The following is a 20,952-nucleotide window of genomic DNA, read 5'->3' as shown; positions in this document are numbered from 1 at the left end:
CTTTTGCCGCTGAGCTAAATCCCCAGCCCCAAGGCATTGTTTACTTTGTTCTGTTTTTACTTGGTCAAAAAGCCTAACATATATAGTGATGACATTGAGCAGTCTTCAGATTCCAACAAATTGAAATTGAAACTGCAGTTAGACTGCAAAGTAGTAGAAACACTAAAATTCTTTCTAAATCTATGTGAATAACCTGAGTTGGCTTACATAATTAACAGGAAAAATCCGGGTATGAATACCTCATTTGTATTAATAAAATCTCATAATATTTTAAAAACCATCCTAAATAACACTTCAACAGCACCACAGCCCGGTTAAGTGGAATTTATCATTCCTCATGTCTATGCAAGTGGAGCTCTTCTAATATAAAAAGTTGTCTGAATTTTGAAGTAGTGGAAGATAAATTGCCATTAATTTACTTCTTCTGATTCATCAGTTTCTATATATTGCAGAGTATTTCTTCCGGAACTTTCTTGAGCATGTGTATTGTAGAAGGCTGCATGTTGGAGATGAAAATTTTCCCTTCATACCTTTGCCTAAGATTAGTAGGATATTGGACTGCTGCCTCCACAGTTTTGGAGAGATCTGCCTGCTAAATGCAAAAATTTTCTCTGCATCATCCTGACCTCAAAAAGGCTCAGACTTGATCAACATGGAAACTTATGCAAGTGTATTGCAAAGATTTCTGGTTTCTTTTCCTGAATGTTTCCTATTTAATAAACATTCCCTTCAAAAATTTCCTCCCAAAATCCTCTTCATAAATTTCCTCTGAAATTTTTGTAAGTAAAGACCCCAAGGTCCCTGTTTATTTATCCTGCACATCCAACAGGGGTGTTCCTCTGCTTGCAGTCTACTTGAAGGGGAACCTAAATTATGAACATCAGCATGGCAGCCTCTTCCCAAGTGGGCCATTTCTTGGGACTGGGAGAGCAGCTGGCCCACCCCGCCCCTCTCAGTGCCTCTTTCATTCTGTGGCACCAGTGCTTTCATTCAGCAACTTCTCCTTCCATGACACACCCTCTCCCTGTTCTCACAGCTGTCATCCTTTGATCCCTGGGATTGCCCCGCCCACTTCCTCTCTTGGTGTCAGCACTAGAGAGCTCAACAGTGATGTAGAAGACCACCCAACACTTGGGCTTCCTAGGGTCCCGGCCTTCTCCACAGCCTTGTGTACAACCTGGCCTCTCATGTGCACGACGAGATCATGCATCTTAGTTCTTGGCACCCAGACTGCGTCCCTGGGGAATCTCAAATCCCTATTCTTTCCTACCATGCTCTGTCTTTGTCTCTTTCAGTGAATTCTCTGTCTTCATTTTGATCCTTGGTCCTTCAGCTGTGGTTTGCTAGGTTTGCTATGGCTTTCTACTTATTTGATTCATTAAACAAATATGTATTTGGCACTTACTATGGGCCAACCATCTTGTGGCCCTGGACATGGGATGTAAATGGTGTCCCATCTCCCTTTCAGCTTTGGTGTATGATGGAGCCACACCTTTTTGATATGTCCCAGCCTGAGATCTGCAGTGCTCTATTGTTTCTTCCTTTGGCATCCTGAACCTTAGTGATTCCACCCCGCTTCATTTGCTTTGAGGCTCAGTTATAATGATATCATCTCTAAGGAAACTTTGCTTATTCTCCAATCAGAAATAACTGCTGCCTTGCCTGGGGTTTGGAACCACAGCATTTTGCTCATGCTTCTAATATTTATTTCAGCCTATTCAAAATATTGCTATATAACAGAGTTTCCTGAGCTGGGTCTCTAGACTGAGTGTGTCTTATTCTTCACATGTCCCCTTTTGGTATATACATAGGAGATAATGAATAACCATGGGTTGCATATTTAGATCTCCACATATTTAGAATCAGAACTGAGAGCTGCCCAAAGAATTGCTTGTGGCTTCCTTGGTACCCTAACTATACCAAATGCTTGCAGTCTTCTGAACACCTATCTTGTTCCCTTGTTCTCCACCCTATAGTTTTGTTTGCACTGTCTTTTCCTCCTAGAATTCTTTACTCTTCCAGCTAATTTCTTTCCCTGTTCTTTATGATTCAACTCAGATATCACCTTACCTTCCTCTTCATCCTCAGGATGAGTTGCATACTCCTCCCCTGAATGTTTATAATGCCTCATGCTTTGTATTATGATTAACCTATTATATTTAACAATGAAAAACACTGAATCTGGAATCATCTGTACACCTGTGTGCCTCAATTTCCCAAATGTGTAAAATGTGGACAAAACTTGTTATGAAATCTAAAAGCATTAATACTTAACAAAAGTTTAGAAATGGAAAAGTATTCCTTGATCATGGAGAGGAAGAACCAACATTGTGAAAATGGCCATACTCCCAAAACTGTTATACAGATTTAGTGCAATCCAATCAAAATGTCATTAGCATACCTCACAGATCTAGAGAAAATGTTCCTAAATTTCATTTGGAACTAGAAGAGACATAGACTAGCAAAAAAAATTCTGGGCAACAAAGGCAAGTCGGGGGCATCATAATCCCTGACCTGAAATTATACTACAAAGCTACTGTGATAAGATCAGCATGATATTGGCAAAAAAAAAAAAAAAGACCTGAGGATCAGTGGACAGAATACAAGATGCAGACACAACTCCAAACATGCTCACCCACCTTATATTTGACAAAGGAGCCAAAATGGAAGTAAGACAGTCTCTTTAATAAATGGTGCTAGAAAAACTGGCTTTGCACATGCCCAAGACTAAAACTAGACCCATGCCTATTGTCATGCACTAAACTAAAGTCAAAATGGATCAAAAATCTAAATATTAGAATAGAAACACTAAATTTACTGGAAGAGAAAATAGGTAGAAATCTTGAAGAGATAAGTGTAGGCGGAGACTTTATGAACAAAACCTATATGCCGTGGGAAATACTACAAAGAATCAACAAATGGGATCTCATCTTATTAAAAAGTTTTTGCACAACAAATCACCAGCAGAGTTAAATGACAACCCACAGAATGGGAAAAAATTGTAGCCAATTGTCCTTCAGAGAAAGGACTTATATCTAGAACATAAAAAGAATTGAAAAAAATCAGACCTCCCCAAATTCAAAGACCCAATCCAAAAATGGGCATCTGAGATGAATATACACTTCTCAGATAAAGAAATACAAATGGCAAAATAAATATATGAAAAATGTTGAACATCATTGGTCATTCCAGAAGTAGAAGATAAAACAACACTGAGATTTCATCTCATTCCAGAAAGAATGGCTATCATCAAGAAATCAACCAATAGCAAATGCTGTTGGGGCTGTGGGGAAAAAGGAACACTTCTCCATTGTTAGTGAGAGTGTAGACTGGTGCAACCACTGTGGAAATCAGCATGGAGATTCCTTAAAAAACTAGGATTAGAGGTCTCATTCGACCCAGCTATTCACTTTCTGAGTATCTTCCCAGAAAAATTAAAAACATCATACCACAGCAATATATGTGCACCTGTGTTTATTTATAGCAGCACAATTTGTAATAGCTAAATCTTGGAAACAACCCAAATGCTCATCAACTGTGTGGAATGGATAAAAAAAAGGTGGTTTTCTTTTAAATATAATGGAATACTACTCAGCCATAAAGGATAAGCTTGAGACTTTAATAGGTAAATGGATGCCATTTGAGGTCATATTCATAAGCAAAATAAATCAGACCCCATGTGTAAACATCATATTGTCTCACTAGTGTGACAAACTGAATGAGTAAATAAGATCCCAAATGTACAATAGATATTGTGAATTGGGAAGGAACTGTTCAAAAGAAAGAAAAACTGTGGTGGGCAAAAGGGGAAAAGAAAAAATATGTACGTAACTCCTAATAGTCCATTGAAAAGAAAGTTTTGTGTTAATATTGTTTGGACAATAGTTCCTGCCTATATCTTGTACTCTGAGTAACTACTACGAAGATAACAATACACAGTATGTTAATTATTGTTACTCTCCTATTAGCCTGTTTTGAAACTGTTTTGTTGTTTTTGTTTTTTTCTCTTTTACTTACAAAAGTTTTAGAATTAGGCCTGCTGCTTAGAAAACTCTTAGTAAAGGGGCTGGGGATTTAGCTCAGCGGCAAAAGTGCCTGCCTGGCAAGCGCAAGGTCGTGAGTTCGGTTCCCGGTACCGGAGAAAAACCAAAAAAAAAAAAAAAAAAAAAACCAAAAAAAAAAGAAAACTCTCAGTAAAATGCTGTCTCCACCCTGGCGTGAATGTACCTGTGTCCCTCCCAGGTGAGGCTGGCTGGCCTCTTCTCACCTTAGAGGCTGCTGTGTCTTCCCCAGCACCTGGACACAGCACATGCTCAGTAAGTGGTGGCCTGAAATTAGAACCGGTGTTCTGATCACTGCCATGGTCAGAGAGGGATCTAGTGAAGTAGACCATCCTTTCAGTGGTCACATAGCCAACACTGTTAGGGATGCAGATCTGTCCAGAACCCAGTTTTCTTATGTCTACTCCAATAACAGTTTTCAAGCCATAGCCTTTAACCATCTCAGAACCACTGAGAAATAACAATCAAGGCAGCAGCAATAACAACACAAGGTCTGACTTGGAAGGGGACTTCCTAGTTGGTGGCCCATACTCTGACCTGTTTTCTGCAACCCTCTCCAGTGCTGTAATGCAGGGTTGCATGTCTTGCCTCCCTCCCTGGAGACCCCGCTCGTTCAGCCAGCCCCTTTCCCATATCTCTAATCTCTCTTTCCATACCTGACTTTCCTCCTTACCATACCTGTACTCTTAAGCCCCCACATTTTAGGCAGCGAGAACAATAAGTAATACCGCCTTCCGTAGAGCACCATATCGACTTCCACTTACCCTAACGATGGCCTTAAATTTTACTTATTTATTTTTAGGTTTGCAGTGCTGGGGATCGCACCCAGGGCCTTGGATATACCAGAAAAGCTCCATTACTGAGCCACATCCTCAACCTTACCGTACCTTTTGGCTGCGATCTCTCTGTGTTAAACCTGATGGTCACATGCCCTTGTTGTAAGGACATCTCAATAGCATCTAACACTCTTTTATTCTCCTTGAAGTTCCACTTTTATTTGTCTGGGATGCAACTGTATTCCTACTTCTTCTACCAACTATTTTCCCCTTCCTACTCCTTGAATGGGGTTTCCATCCTTGCACATCTTGTTTCTTTCTTCTACATCTTACTTCTGGGAGATCTTGCCCATGCTGAGGACACTCAACTCTTAATTCCTGAGGATTCTGTATGTGGAAATGACTCGTAGGGCTATTTCTAACTCAGACTTCTCTGTTGGGGGCTCCAGTCTTGGACTTCAGCACCCCGACATGTGTCCACTGGATTAGATACTCCGATAGCCCACAGAGGCTTGAACTCAGATATCCTGATGGAGCTTACCTACTGCCCTTGAATGCCGGGCTTCTTTGAGAAATATGAGCTTACTCCTAGGATTTTCCCTTCCAGTTGAGTTTCATGACTATGTCATTAGAAACCTGGGGAATCTATTCTTAGACATCTTTCGTGTCCACAACACTTCACTGCTTTCTTCTTCTCTTTCTGTTCGTTCTGCCACTCTCTTAATACATCTTTTGCTTTTTCTCTGCTTCTTCAGTTGGATGGGGTTTGTCCTCTAAGTGTCCAAGCCACCCCGTGGCTGCAGGTGATGACGCAGAAAGCGTAAGAGATGGAGTCCAACAGGCTGTGCTTAGGGCACTGTGGGCCTGCTCTTGAAGGGAATGCTGGTCTCCAGGACTGAGGTCTCGGGAGGCTGAAGTGTTACAGGAGCCTAACCCTGACCTTGGGGCTTTTCTCTGACTTTCTCTTTGGCTCTGAGCTTACTTGCTCCTGTAATCCTGTGCCACCACCATTGCCATCCACCATGCGGTGACGCATCGGAGACTGGCCCTCGCCAGAGCCTGAGTGAGGCACACCATGTAGATGTCCAGCACCCAAAACTGCCAGCTAAGGACATGCTTGAGATCAGCCTGTCCCAGGAACTGCATTATAGGAACCCAAAGTGGACTAATGCAGCTGTCTTCCAATCTTTTTTCTGGTGAATGCAAATCTGATCATGCCATGTCCTGCCTCACCGTAACTTCCAAGGTCAAGTCAAGCCAACTGCTCCTCCAGGCAGAGAGCGCTGGGCGCCAGCCCTGCCTGCTGTTCTCTCACATACTTCTGTCCTCCTCTGCCCCTGAATCTCCCAGGCCTGGTACTTTTACTCCTTTGGTGCTACCCTGAACTGTCTTTTCTTCCTTGATTCCTGTTCTTTCCTCTCTTTCTTTGCCTTCCTGGTTCTTGCTCTTCTATCACTATTTAATTAAAACATTCTGTTTCCTGGGAAGCACTCCTTGTCACTCCAGTCAGGCTTCCATGCTCCCCCTTGGTGCTCTCAGACACTCTCCGTCTGCTGCTGGAGACTGTGCACTTCAGTGTCCTCAGCAGTGACTCTGGGACACAAAGTGTTGGGGTCACACAGCCACTCTGCACTTCCTAGCTGTGTGACGTGGCTGGGCCACTTACCCACCCTGTGCCTCAGTGCCTTTGTATAAATCAGGGATGAGAATGACACTGCCCTAATCAGAGGGTAGGGAGAGCACGCTTTGGATAAGGCTTGGGACTCAAATGTCTGAATAATGCTCAACTATTTGATTATTATCATATCCACTGATTTACTTCTCTGTTTTCCAAAATGGACATCTTTGAAGGAATTAAACCATTTTTGGTTTGATTGTATTCCCTCAGCACCCAGCACAGTACCTGGGACCTAGAAGACACTTTATAAGTACTCGTTGAATGAACGATTAAATGTTAATGGTAAATCAATGAAATACAAGAGTTAAAATTTTACCCTTAAGGTATGCTCATGAGTAAGACTGCCCTCATTTATCTTACGTGTTTTTCTATTTGCACATAGGCTGTCAGCGGCATCTCATTAACTTATTGTACACAGGCTTCCTGTTCCGTCAGTCTAGAATCTTCCACTCTTGACAGAAGGGCACAATGTAGTTAATTAACAGGGCTGCTCTTCTGGAGAACAGCAGGAAGGCATGCACTGTGGCACAATTCCTTTGAGACACACACAGAGAGACAAAATTTGAATTCCTATCAGAAAGAGATCAGAAAGCTTAGCAAACTAAAGAAGGAAAAAGAGAGGCACTTTGCCGAAGTTTGAGTGCAGAAATCTCCTTTCTGGAGCCCTCTGGTCACAGCCACTGCCAGGAGACAGGGAGGTGTGTGGGGACTGCTTGGCGTGGGGAGAAATAAATGCCAGGGATCCCAATGGGGCAGCATTGGGATGTTGGAATGGAATTGTGATCAGTGTGGGAGCAGGAGGTCTCACTCCTCACTGTTTCCCCCATGTTCTTTGTGGAAGAGGTTGAAATCAAAAGTCAAAGCTTTTTGAGGTAGCCCCAAAATGTCGGCCAGGGAGGGCATGAGAGACCTGGCTTTCATCACGTCTGCCTCTCAGAACTGTGGCCCTACGGGAATGTCCACCCTTTTAGCGGTATGTGTTGAAACAGCACCAGATCCCCACACACGATGTGCTGCAGCTTATGTGCTGAGGGCTATAGTTCTGCAGTGACGCTGAGAGTGGAATATCCCTGTGAACAGCCATCTAGGTCACCTCACCTCTAAGTTCTAACAGACAAAAGAGTTTCTTTGTTTTTGTCCTTTCTCCGCCTTCTCCTCCAAGAACCTTTTCACATATATTCTTTCTTTCTTTATTTTTTTTCCCGGTACCGGGAATTGAACTCATGACTTTGCGCTTGCCAGGCAGGTGCTGTGCCGCTGAGCTAAGTCCCCAGCCCCACATATATTCTTTAAAAGACCCAATACCTTCTGGGCCTGGTGGTGCCTGCCTCTAATCCCAGCACTCTGGAAAGGAGGAGAGCCTCAAACTCAAGCCCAACTTGGGTAATTTAACAGTTTAGTGAGACCTTGTGTAAAAACAAAAGAAAAAACAAAAACAACCAAGAAACCCAAAACAAACCAAAACCAAACCAAAACAAAAATATTTTAAAAAAATGGCTTGAGATGTAGCTCAAAGGCAAAGGCTCTGGGGTCAACCCCAGTACCCCCCAAAACAAAACAAAAGATGCCCAGGCCCTTCCTCAGAAGACATCTCGCTGTCCTATCTACTGTAAGTTCCTGACAAACAGCTGGCTTTATCCCCCTTCTCCCTTGAGATTTGGCGCTCAAAACTCCTTTGAAGTTGGCAAGACCCTGGAATCCAACGCTGCTTGCCTCTGTGTTTATAAACCCTCTTTGTCCCTTAACTTGTGACTCAGTTTCTCTGACGTGTTGCTATGTTCTTGAACACGCCACTTCTTTTTTACTTTGAAGAAGTTTCTCTTGTGCACTGGTGATATAGCTCAGTGGCACTGCACCTGCCTGGCAAGCGCAAGGTCCTGAGTTTGATTCCCGGTGCACACACAAAAAAGAAAGATCTGCCTCCCTTCCCCCATGAGCAGGCTGCTTTGACCCCAGGAGAGATGCCATAGGATACCGGATGTCGGTATCTGCCATGTGGGGATCTTATGCACAAGGAGTCTTTGCCGAGAGACCAGCCTCAAATGCATGCTTTGAATGTTGCATGGGCCTTCTCCTAAAGTAAACTATATGGCAAAGAAAAGAAGCTGTGCAATAAGAAAAAGCCTGTAGCAATTCACCCTGAGATAGGGTAGAAAAAAAATAAAGATAGGTAGAAAGGAGACAAGGAAATCATAACTAAAAATGGTTCTTTTAAGAAGATGACAACTTCTGGGACCCAGTTGAAGTTACCCACGGTGACCCATATCTGCATTCCCTTGGCTAATTCAGGCTTCCCTCCTTTCAGACCCATCCCACTCAAAATTCTGCAAGAATACTGTATGTCTATAAGTCGGCTTAACTGAAGAAATAAAGAGCAGGAACCTGGTCCTCAGACAGAGGAATAGGCTGAGAGAATTCTGAATTGTTTGCAGGAGAATAAATGCACCTTGAAGCTGTAATATGAATGAAGTTAATCAGACACACAGGCTAAAATAACAAGGGGTTCTCTTGCATGAGAAACCCAAGTCATAACTAAAGAGCAAAATAAAAGATAGGTAAGCGGGACTAAGGAGATAGATCTTTCTCAAAGGGGGAGGATGTCAAGGGATGGAGGAGGGAGGAAGATGACGGAGAGGGGATGAAAAAAGGAGTTAAGGTGTGTTATGCACATGTGCCAACTCCACACACAAATGGCACCATCATGTATTTCACACACGTACTAATAAAAATTTTAAAAACGGGCCCGTGTCTGTAATCTGGGCCAGTACCCTTATGAGGGTGGAGCGGGACACATTTTCTTGGGGTTTCCACCCCCTCCAGAGAAACATAAATGACCTAACTTCCAGGAAATAATATGCCTCTCTCTTGAGGGCCTGCATTCCATTTTTTGCATGTGCACTTTTGAATTTCTGCCTAATAAACCCTTTACCCCGCTCACAAGTAATAAGAGTCAGTCAACCCGCAGGAGAAGTTATTCTGCTGAGAGGGCAGGCTTTGGATCAGGAACCTCCTCAGATTCTACCCAGTGGCCACTCTGCATCACAGAACCGTCACAATATGGAAAGACCGAGAAGCCCTTGAAAACGTCTCTGAACACTTTTCTTAATCAGAAATGAACCACATTGTTTGATGTGAGTGCTAAGGAGAAACACCTGTCCTGTCTGGATTGGAGTTTTTCTTCTCTCCCTTCAGGCTTGGCTTTACAAAACAGGAGATGAAAAGTAAAGATGGGGAATGCAAGTAATTTTATAAAAACTTACAGAATTACTCAAACACGGAATCATCAATTTTCTTTTCTGGGCACGAGCTATTTCTAAAATGTGATCCAACGAAAGGAAAAGCTTTCTAGCTTGATTCAATTAATTTTAATGGAGTGAAGTGAAAATCCCTTTTTAATAATTCTAGTCCATAATTTAGTTAAGAGTTTTAATTAATTAATAACTTTAATTCTAGGGTGAGAATATTCTCAGTCTCCCTTTTGGTCCAATCTGGCTCAGATCAGATCTGTAATGAGCAACCTTGGAAGATAATTATTTACAATACCTAGTAAATGCTGAAATGAATGCTTCGCTAGCTTCCTTGTATCCCCACAACGACCCACACAAATTAACAGCCCTATTTTATCATATCAGGAATGGACATTCACAGAAATTAAGCAATTCACCCAAAATTTTTTTTTTTTTTTTGTTTTTCTCCGGTACCGGGAACCGAACTCACGACCTTGCGCTTGCCAGGCAGGCGCTTTTGCCGCTGAGCTAAATCCCCAGCCCCTCACCCAAAATTTGGATGTGAACTTGAGAATGCTAACTCCAAATAACTCCAAAGTCCTTATCCTGCTTCATCACAATCTACCATGAGAGAGAGAAAGACAGACAGACAGACAGGGAGAGAGAGAGAGAGAGAGAGAGAGAGAGAGAGAGAGAATACAGTGGAATTCATCACCAAGATGTTTATATTGGATATCCTTTTTTTTTAATGTCACATTGCACAATTCTAAGCCCAAAAACCAGAAAAATGTCCTATCAGATAATATGAAGAACTGGATCTGCAGTTGTCCTTGGATCAGACCCAATAGCATAGAAACTCAGATAAAGGGTCACAGTAGGGAAGGCTGCTTCCGGACATGCCCAGCCGGGGACCCAGACTTTGTGCTGGGGACACCAGGCGCAGCCTTGTCTAAATGGCAGGAGAGCCCTGCGTCTGCAGACGCCCACCTCACCTGGAAGTCGGGTGGGCTGTACATTCCTAGGGCTGAGCGTAGGCCCTGCGGATGAAAAGCCTGTGGGAAGGCGGGAGTTGCACTTTTGCAGAGTGTGTGGGCACCGGGCCTCTTTGGGAAGACTGTGCTCTCAACATTTCCTCTGATAACTGGTCTTGGAGCTGCCGCCGGCAGGCAGATGGACAATTTACGATTCAGTTTTTCGTGGTATCCCCTCCCACTTCTTGTTTCTCAGATCACTTTGCACACTCCTCTGTCTGTGCATGACCTGTCTCCTTGGAAAACAATCCCATCAGAGAAAGAACCTTTTGTCTATTGTCCTCCCCTGCCTTGGGATAGTAAAATTCCCCCTGATTACTTGGAATGGGCATCTCTGCCTGGACCTGAGTCTTGTCTTTGGGAGCATCCCAAGGACCGAGCTCGAGTCTGCATTCTAACTCTGCTCGTGGAACAAAGCAAGGACCATCCATGTTCCCATCACACGGCGCCTCATCACCACCCTGGCCAGGACCAGCCTGCAGGCACAAAGGTGCCGCTCAAAGTCGATAGAGAACAAATACTCACATTTCAGCTCCAACTTGATGAAATCTGTGTTCCCCAGGTTTTCAAGAAACACTCCCCGGGGGATTAATGTCTTGAAATAGAAAGAAATGTCCGCGCTGGTTTCCCCTTGGAACGTGGAGAAGTGCAGGTAGGATGATGGGTTCGGGAAAGAGGCGGCATTCCAGTAATTCCCTGTGGGAAGAAAAGAAAAAAATAACCCCTTTAATTTGCACCTTGATTGGGGTAATTATATGAAAGATATCCGTGTCTTGAGCTTCGTCATCCTGCTTTGACCATGGCCTTGTTCCCTGTCATTCTACTGCGAGGGATTTTTGCACTAAGTTCCCACAAATGTGTCTCTGAGTTTCTGAAAGTTACACGGATGTGATTAAAATAAACAAAGTACATTTATTGCATGTATGTCTTTTTGATTTAACAAACAAGCTTTATGTACAATTACAATATCGATATATACAATCAGTATAAAATATTTTGTTAAAGATTGACAGCTGAGGTTCCTCCAGTCCTGGAGGGATTTGGGAATCAACGGTAGGAGGTGGAAATGGAGAGAAGCCCCTGGTGCTGCTGTGTGGGGTGGGGACTGGGGGCTGTTTTGTGCTTGTGCCTGTGTGCTGGTGGCTTTGGTTTGGTGCCAGAAACATTTAGGCTCCATGGAAGGATGATTAAGGAGGAAACCGAAGCCTGTGGCACTCTGCTCATGATTCTTATCCATTCCTGCCTTGGTGTAGCATTACCTGCTCCTGCATCAGAAGGTGCTCACACACCTGATGCAGGTGTTCACACACCTGGTGCAGGTGCTCCAGGGGTACTCCTGTGGAGTCAGAAGCCCTGAAGAAATGGGGGCTGGGAAAAAGCAAGAAGTGACCAGGCTGAGCCAGGGTAGTTTCTTTAGATTCCCTTCTCTAAGCCCCCGAAATGAGTTGCTGTAAAGAGAGGGTCTCCTAGTCAGGCGTGGTAGCATATGCTTATCATCCCAACACTCCTGGGTTTGGGCAGGAGGATTGCAAGCTCGAGGTTAGCATGGGCAACTTAGTGAGATCCTGTCTCAAAACTAAAACTAGAAAATTTAAAAAAGGTCTTGGGGTACAGCTCTGTGTAAAGGCCTTGGGCTCAATACCACTAAAGCAAAAAGCATCACCACCAACAACATCATCCTCCTGAAAAAAAGCAGCCAACCAACCAGCCAGCCAAACAGTCTCCTCCCTAACCAGCTCCTCTCTGGGAACCCCAGCTCCCTCCTGGGTACCCCAGCAGAGCCCTGGCTTGTGTTTTGGGGGTGGATGGAGAGTGATGAGCTGATCTCAGCCAAGGGGCTCTAGTCAGCTGCTACTGTGGAGTTCTTAGGGAAGACAAGCTGGTACCCCCCACCTCTCTTCATTCATTGCTTGACCAAGTAGCTAGTGTTCCCACAAGAGCCATAATCAACAGGACAAATTAAAAACACCAGATTGGATTATTCAGATTCTGTCAGGACAGATGGATCAAAGAAATAGCAGGAGACCACAACTGTACTCTCTTTTTCATCTCCAAGGGAGAAATTCCTTTTTCATGTGAACATTTCTGGGTACATTTACTACCACACCATAAGACCAAAATACATGAACATATTTTAAAGCAGTAACTAAAGATGTTAGCTTTAATACAAGCTCCAAAACAAAATAGTTGCTGTATCTTTTCTCCAAAGAGCATAGTAAATTAACTAAGTTCGTTTCATTAATTTTTATTCAGACCCACACTACATACTTCCTTTAATAATAATTATGTACATATGCAATGTTGAATTCAACTATTATTTTTAAATAACAGTTACTTTGCATTAGCATTTCTAAATTTAAGCCACAGTTTTAAATTAAAAATATTTTAATATCTTGTATATTAGAACACCTTCTTATTTAATTAGTGCTATTTGTTTTTGTTTTTACAGACATATAGGATATAGTGACATCTAGGTACATACATGAAAAGTTTAAAGATAAACACATTATAGACAGGTACAGTAAGTTTTTAATGAGTTTATGTGAGCCTAGGTATTCCCAGATTGGGCATAACCAGGCTGCTAGTGGTTTAGTGCTTCAGTAGTTGAGGGCAGGAGAGGGAATTTTATAAGGTATAAAAGCAAGGTAAAGGAAATAGTCATTTGTTGGTGTCTATAGAGACTGATTCTAGGAGTCCCAGCAAATATCAAATGTGTGGATGCTCACATCCCTTATATAAAATGCAGAAATATTTACATACAACCTTGCACATTCAATTGTCTACATTAAATCATCTGTAGATTACTTATACCCAGCACAAGGCAGGGGCTAAGGAAATAGTTGCTCTACTATATTGGTTAGGGAATAACAAGAAAAAAAACGTTTGCATGTGTTCAGAACTGATGCAATTTTAAAGAATATTTTTATCAGGAGTTATTGAATCCATGGACACAGAACACAAGGCTATTGAAGGTTGACTGTATTTGATTGATTAATGTAGGAAGTCCCTGGTTAGAAGTTAGTTGGTGGTTTTGAATTGATGAAGTTTAAGTTTCATTTCACTAGTTACATCAAATTGGGTTTTGGTGTCCAAGGAATTTGTATCTTTCAGCTTCGTTGTTTAATTCATGGACATAAAGTTGTCCATAATATCTCCTTAGCCTCTGAAGTTGACTCAGTTTAATGGCCTCATTATTAATTATTAATTAACAGCAGCTAATACATAATCAGTGAGTCAGTATAAAATATCTTTGTAAATGTCTCAATTAAGATAAAAATACCGGTGGTAAAGTAAGAGGGACTGAGTGTTTTCAAGGCATCCCAAAAGTCTTAGTGCAATTTTAAACTGCTATTTAGCTGCAGAGTCATAGTTGTCAGAAGGAGAAAAGTAGGTTAGTTTCTTTTTGGGAAAAAGAATATGATATGGTATTGGACAGAATAATACCAGAGAAAAAGGATCTTTTCTATCCTTGAAGCTGCTGTCACTGGAGGCCTAAGCCTTCCTCTGGCTCAGAGTCTGGCTTCCTACAGGAGAGAGAAGTTCACCTAAAGGCACAGTCACCTTTACTGGCTGCTTGCAAAACTCTTGAGAAAACCAAAATCAAATGAGCACCCCTCTCACCCAGCAGAGAATCGGTCTCAAGGCTGGGAGAAAATGAAGATGAGTCACCTGAGGCCAGAAGGATTCTGCTCCTCCTAATTGGCTGAGAGCCCCTCAACCACCTAAGCATCTGCAAAGATCAAACTCCCCAGCCCTTCTTCAGCCTTAAGCAAAGCAATTCTGTCTCTTTAGGCTGTATCCCCAGGACAGGAATGTAATTAAAGCTTCAACCCAATCAAATATCTTCTTATTTCCTAAGATGCTGATGGATTAACAGAAGGGCAGTTGTCTAAAATGATTCGAGAAAAACGAAAGCTAGAAGTAAAACATGCCAGTATTTATTTGAGGTCCAGCACTGGTTATTCAGGCAGAAATATCCCCAGAGAGGAGAAGGGCGGTTTGATCAGTCTCCGCAGACCACAGTTCCATTTGTTCTAATTCTATGCTCACTAAGCAACTTCAATCTAATTTTTTCTCTTGAATGGCTTCTTCCTGGGAAATCATGTCTTGTACAAATGGTGTTTACCAGGACCCTGCAAATGTCTGGGTGAATCTATGCTACTTTTGCAGTTGTCACTTGTGAGTTGTCCCAAATATCTGGGTACACTTATTAAATCCAGATTTTTTTTGGCCAGCCATAGTGGGAACTCCACTCTCGATTAGGCTGGTGGTATCCAAGTTGAGGTGTCTACTCCCAAGCTAATGAAGGTGACCCCGAGGACATTGGAACCTGCATTCATATATCTTTAAAAGCTCATCTTCTTACATGACTATTTGAGTTACACTTTGCAATGTAAATAACGTGTAAGTACGATGGTACATAGATAGAATTTGTAAGCAAACATATTTAGTGGGATGTGGGCTTCCTTTGCTTTTATAAAAGGAAAAAAGCTTGAATGCTTCTGGTCCAAACCCTGGTAACCCTCTCTGTGTCTTGTTCTAAAGAGTCTGTCACCCAGTCACTGGGATTCTTGGCTGTAGTAACATTCCATGGGATCCTTTCCCATTGCTCGGTGCACTTCGTGCCGCAGGGAGCTAATAGCATTATTGTTGTTTGTTTATACTGCTCCCAATGGACTGTGTGCTCCACGAAAGCTGGGAGAAAACCATTGCATCTCTGGAACCTTTGGCCTCAGAACATAGTTCTCAATAAATAATTATTAAATAAATGGATAAGCGATTAGTGCATCTCTCATTTATATCCATTTCTCCTCCATATGCAAAGTCCTCTGGGGACAAAATGTGCTTTATGGTAGCCTGAGTATTGAAGAAGCTGAATAAATATAAATAAGCTAATGCTACTTTAGCACCTACAGATAACTGGACGCTGTTTGCCCTAGCACACCATAATATTTCTCAACCATGACTTTATTTCTATTATTTTCTGCAGACTTCATTGAACAATGCCACGCGCTTGCAAGACTGATGGTCTCATAATGTTAAGGTTGTTGAGATAGGTGCAATTCGTACTTGTTTTCAAGGTCAGAGCTACGGAAGGTAAAGCACACTGGACAAGAATACTGGGTTTGAAATAAGAAGGCGATTCCTTCTCTGACAAGGAGTGAGCTATAGCAGGTGGCAGAAACCAGGCCCATGTGAATAGGGCTGAGGTTGGAACTTGAAACAGAAGGTGCAATGCAGAGAAAAAATGAGTGTCCAGGACTGGAAAGGGTCAGTCAGTAGTAACAGAATAACAGAGCAGGTAGCAAGGGTCAGGGTCCCAGCCCTGGGCTGGCAGAATTGTGGGGATGACATCGAAAGCCCTTCAAGCTTGCAAAGGAGTCAGTCACGTGAGAATCTTTTTAAGGCCATGCTGGGTAAGGCCGTGCTTGTCACGTGCTGCAAGAGGATCCAGGGAGCCATGCTGGACCCACGTTCTCCAGCTGAGCATCAGAGGGGCCGAGGAGGCAATCAGGCCTGGCTGGTACCCTCAGTTTGATCCGCCAATGATCAAACACAGCTGATCATTAGCAGAAAACGCAGTATGAGAAGTCCATGTAAATTCTCTAACAGCCATTTACTGTAATCTGACCAGTGATTATTTGGTGTAGGATTTCAACTTCAGAGTCTCTAAGGATGTTTTCTGATGGGCAGCATTTCATTTTAAGCCTACTTGCCATTTCTTATGAAGTATTAGAGTTATAAAAGTCTAATGGTACCCGAAGAGCAGAGCAAAACTCTGTCCTCTGCTCCTCCTTCTCCTCCCCAGTCTAATTCCTTGGGACGGTCCCTTCCAACAGCTTTAACTGTTTCAGTTAGAGCTCTGTATTTGAAACATGCTGTGTTGTTATTTGTTAATTTATATCTTTGAGAAAATCTTTATTAATGTTCCTTAATTCAAGTGAGGATTTAATACTCACAGTCTCATGTGTGTGCCTTCCTACTCCCTTTTGCAATATTCTCCTCAAATAGCCAAATGGACTTTTGGTTCTATTGAACATTCAGTATTTGCATTTTTAGAACTATGTAAACATTAGCCAGAAATGAGCCAGGTGGTAAAATCTAATTGCCTTTGCTTTTCGTTTTGCATAAATTTTCTCTAGAATCTGTAATATTTTTCTTTGCTTATTTTCTTTGTTTATTTTTACACATACCTGCCATGGACTGTTCAAAATTCTCTAACACCACTTTAAAACTGTGTCAAAAAATTCCCCAACATTGAACATCCCAAGTAACATGGAAGTTGCAGCTTTATTCTCCACTGGTGTCTTCCGCATCTCTCTGTCCCCTGTGGGTCAGTTCTTAGGGTTGCTTTGTAGTAAGGTTCTGGGACCTCTTCCGCTCTATTTTTGCAAGGACTTCCTTTTTCACGGTTAGGCATTCTACCCCCAAATGTTAGGACCCCATGACATCCTTTAGCTGGGTTTACATCTCATTTTCCTGGAATACATTCTCAGATGCTTCTGGAGGAAAAGTGTATTTGAGGTTATGTTTCCAACTCCTTGCTTTCCTGATGAGCCATTTTTCTACTTTCACACTTAATTGAGAAACTCCTGAAAGAAAATTGTCAAGCTCTCAGGGTTGCTACTGAGAAAGTTAATGCTTTTTGATCACTATGTCTAGCATGTAACTTGTATATGTATTTGTTTCTCTCTGGAAACTTTCAGGATCTTTTCTCTAGCTCTCTTTATTGAGACTTTTACATGATGACCTCAGTGTGGATATTTTCGCCACATCAGGTCTGGGACTTAAATAATTTCTCTGATCTTTCCCTCTCAAACACCTGGTAATTTTAGATTCATCTTTATTTCTCTTGTTTTTTTGTGTTCCTGATTTTGATTTTTTTTTCTTTGTGTTTTACTTCCTTGGGCATTTCTTCAGCATTATTTTCATCCCTGCCAAGGTGTTTTCACTTTAGCTACCATATTTTTAACTTATAACTATTATTTATTGTTTTCTTATACTCCTTTTTCCACAGCACCCTGTTTCAGTTTCTTTTTGAAGCTATATCTCAACTAGCTTCTTTTACCTCTTTGTACATGTTAATTTTTTTTTTTTTTCGTACCGGGTATTGAACTCAGGACCTTGTGCTTGCCAGGCATGCCCTTGTGTCGCTGAGCTATGTCACACCTGCTGTACATATTAATTTTTAAAAGTTGAAAATTTCTGCCTCCAGTGTTAAGTCTGTTTGTTCCAAGATCCCTGGCTGGCCTAGATTGCTAGTCTGGGATCCTGGCTTCTGGTTGCACGAGATTTCTTTTTTTTTGTTTGTTTGTTTTTCTCCGGTATGGGGAACCGAACTCACGACCTTGAGCTTGCCAGGCAGGTGCTTTGCCGCTGAGCTAAATCCCCAGCCCGGAGATTTCTGATCTTACTGTGCATGGTTGGTGAGTCTTGCTTGTCCACTGGGAGGTAGTTGTCTGGAATGTGTAGAATGTGGATATCCAGGGTTAGTGTTGGATTTGTTACTTATTGGGCTTCCCTACAATATGGAGAGCTCAAGTTCCTCAGGAGATACAAATGTCTGGTGGTCAGTGTTCTGGGAGATGAAAGGAAGGAGAGGCTAAGAAGAGGCCTCAACTGTATCGTGAATATTTCCATGCCTTGCTTTGTTTTTATTAACGTGTTGCACTTCTGTTTTCTTAGTGCTTGATGTCTAGAGTGTAAATGTCCCACCTCCCTCTTGGGTAAGATAGGACATTTGGCAGCTGGTCGGAGGACAGGACCGGGCCATCTGAAGGAGTCTGCATGGACTCCAGAGCCCACCCTCCATAGGCCTCTTGGGATGTGCGGAAGACCCTCATGGAGAAGAAAGGGGCAGGTAACAAAGGGAGGTTACCATCCACATGGGAGCCATGCAAGCATCTTGCCGGATGCCTTGGTGGTGGTGACACCATGAGGGAGTAGGGTGGAGGAGGAGGTAGAGGGTGGGAGAGATGACAGGAAGGGAGTTCCTGGGCTGCCCGCCATCTGTGCCTCAGAGTCCTGCCCTGCACTGGTGCCATGCAGCTGTGCAAGCAGCTCTGGCATCAGACTGTCTGGTCCCCATTTTGGCTCTGCCACTTGCATCTACTGGGCAACTTTGGGCAAATAACTTGACCTTCTAGATCTCAATGTCCTCATTTATGTAATAATAAAGGAACCTCTTGTATAGGATGTGGTGATGTTTGCAGGGGAAAAATCCATGCAGTGTACTTAGTGGAGTGCTGTGCATAAAACTAGCATCCAATACATGTTACTGACTATGACTGAATTGGTGACTTTTGGGGTCTTGTCACCTATTCGAGGTGAGATCACGCAGTGTGGGCAGATGAGCAGGGAGCCTGCGTTCCTTAAATGTGTCACCAGGAAGAAACCAACTCTCCTCCTGAGTCGGCCTCCCCACTGGGCTTAATTCCTTGCAAGGGGGCACAGGCGTCGGCAGGTGTGCACAGCTGACTGGGCTAAGCTCGCGACAGCACCTCCTCAGCTCACGGACCCACTGCAGGCTCTCACCCTCGTCTGCCTTTTCTGTTCATTTTCTTTTCATTTCTCTGCTTCACACTGAGTGCCTCGCAAAACCGTGCTCCCTGTTTCTTTATCTCCTCAAAGATTTTTGAAAAAATATCCAGTCAGGACGTGTGAATAGCAGCTATGACCGAGCAGCACTGGCAAGGTGTTCCATGGTTTTGTAGAGCTGCCATTACTCTAAAACCTGACGAGAAGGGGACCAACTAGACAGCTAAGATGCAGAGCTGCGTACATAATAGGAATCTTTTCATCCAGATCCCGATTTGCCAGAGAGAGCGGAGATCAGACCCGCAGCAGCAATGGGTCTGGTCCGCACTGTCCTCCTTCCCCAGCAGGGTGGGGGAGGTGACTGGGAAAGGCGGGCTGATCTTGGAGCGGAGGCGTCAGAGCTCTCTGGGCAGCAGCTGATGTGTGTGGCTCCTAAAGGTCTTGTCCATCTTCTTCCGGATTCAGTAATTTCTTCAGGGCACCAAGCGGCCTGGGTACTTGGACTGTACCGAGTAGCCGATCTATAGATTCTGCTTTAAATGGCAAGCATTTTCCAATGTAAAAACCAGATTTGAAGAGACTAATTACTCTGGAAATCATTAGTGACCCAAAGGTTAAATTTGACTATTCTCTGAGTGATGCAGTGAGCTTTCTATTGTTTAGTATGGGCTAGGTGCTGTTTACCAGATGGCTTCATTTGCATGCAGATTTGAATCTATGTGTAGTAGAGGTTTCCTTGTGAACAGAAAGAAATGACTTCTTTAATTAAAACTTTTTGTACACTCAGGTGAGGAGAGTAGCTTTGTTGTCTCACCTCCCTGTCAAGCTAAGCTCACAGTGGAGCACTGAAAATTTAGATGATGCCTTTAAAGGGACTTAAGTGAGCGTCAGTCTTCACAGTATTTCATCTTCTGCAGCCAACTTTTCTCACAGCTGTGGTACAATAGGAAAATAGTACTGCGAGAGGAATCAGTATGATAACTATTTCATGCAGTGTTTCTCTGATTTGGTTTTTTGGGGGTAAAATGGGTGTGGAGATCCAAAAGGAGAAGAATATGAGGGGGAAGCCCTAAAGGTTTTGTTACTGCATGAGCTGATCAGTACCCAGGTTCTGGTAAAGGTGGCTCGTTCCCAAGTAGTCACGGAGACTAAATCGCAAGTTGAACCCATTAATGGTGCATTTAAATATAAACAATACAAAACGGGTAATTCTGGCTTATTTTGAATGCTTGCAACAGCTGTGTGTACTTGGATATTGAAAGCTTGGGACCAAGTTTACATTTTCTTCTAAAACTCTTCAGGTCCTTCCCATAAGGAATTTAATTCTCCTCCAACTTTCCATGCTTCTGCACGAACAATCCTAGGTATTTTGAAGTTCAGAGTTACCAGCTAATGACCAGGGGTGAAGAAATAAACAAGGTGCAATGCAAACATTTGGGTCTCAAGTTCTTCACTTAAATCTTAGTCTTGATTCAGCCCCAAAGGTTTCTACGTCATTGATCCCAAGGAAGGAGGGACTAGAAAGATGGATTCTCTTGAATCTCAGCAAATCGGGGCCTGAAGGAAGATCTGTTTGCTTATTCAAAACTAAAACCAAATAATATGTCTTGCCTATGGAAATTGTGGAAGAAATTCATAGTC

At 42.8% G+C, this 20,952-nt stretch overlaps 1 protein-coding gene across 1 annotated transcript in view; it reads right to left on the bottom strand.

The window, feature by feature from the left end:
• Window positions 1–20,952, bottom strand: part of Cntnap2 (contactin associated protein-like 2) — a 1,999,509-nt gene that overhangs the window by 234,874 nt on the left and 1,743,683 nt on the right. The window contains exon 16 of the mRNA XM_005404887.2: window positions 11,299–11,469. Within this exon, the coding sequence (XP_005404944.1) occupies window positions 11,299–11,469 (171 nt within the window). The remainder of the gene's footprint in view (window positions 1–11,298; window positions 11,470–20,952) is intronic.

Source organism: Chinchilla lanigera, unplaced genomic scaffold (assembly GCF_000276665.1).
Source record: "Chinchilla lanigera isolate Chin_1 unplaced genomic scaffold, ChiLan1.0 scaffold00090, whole genome shotgun sequence".
In the NCBI taxonomy this organism is placed as follows: domain Eukaryota; kingdom Metazoa; phylum Chordata; class Mammalia; order Rodentia; family Chinchillidae; genus Chinchilla; species Chinchilla lanigera.
This window is presented reverse-complemented; position numbering and strand designations above follow the sequence as displayed.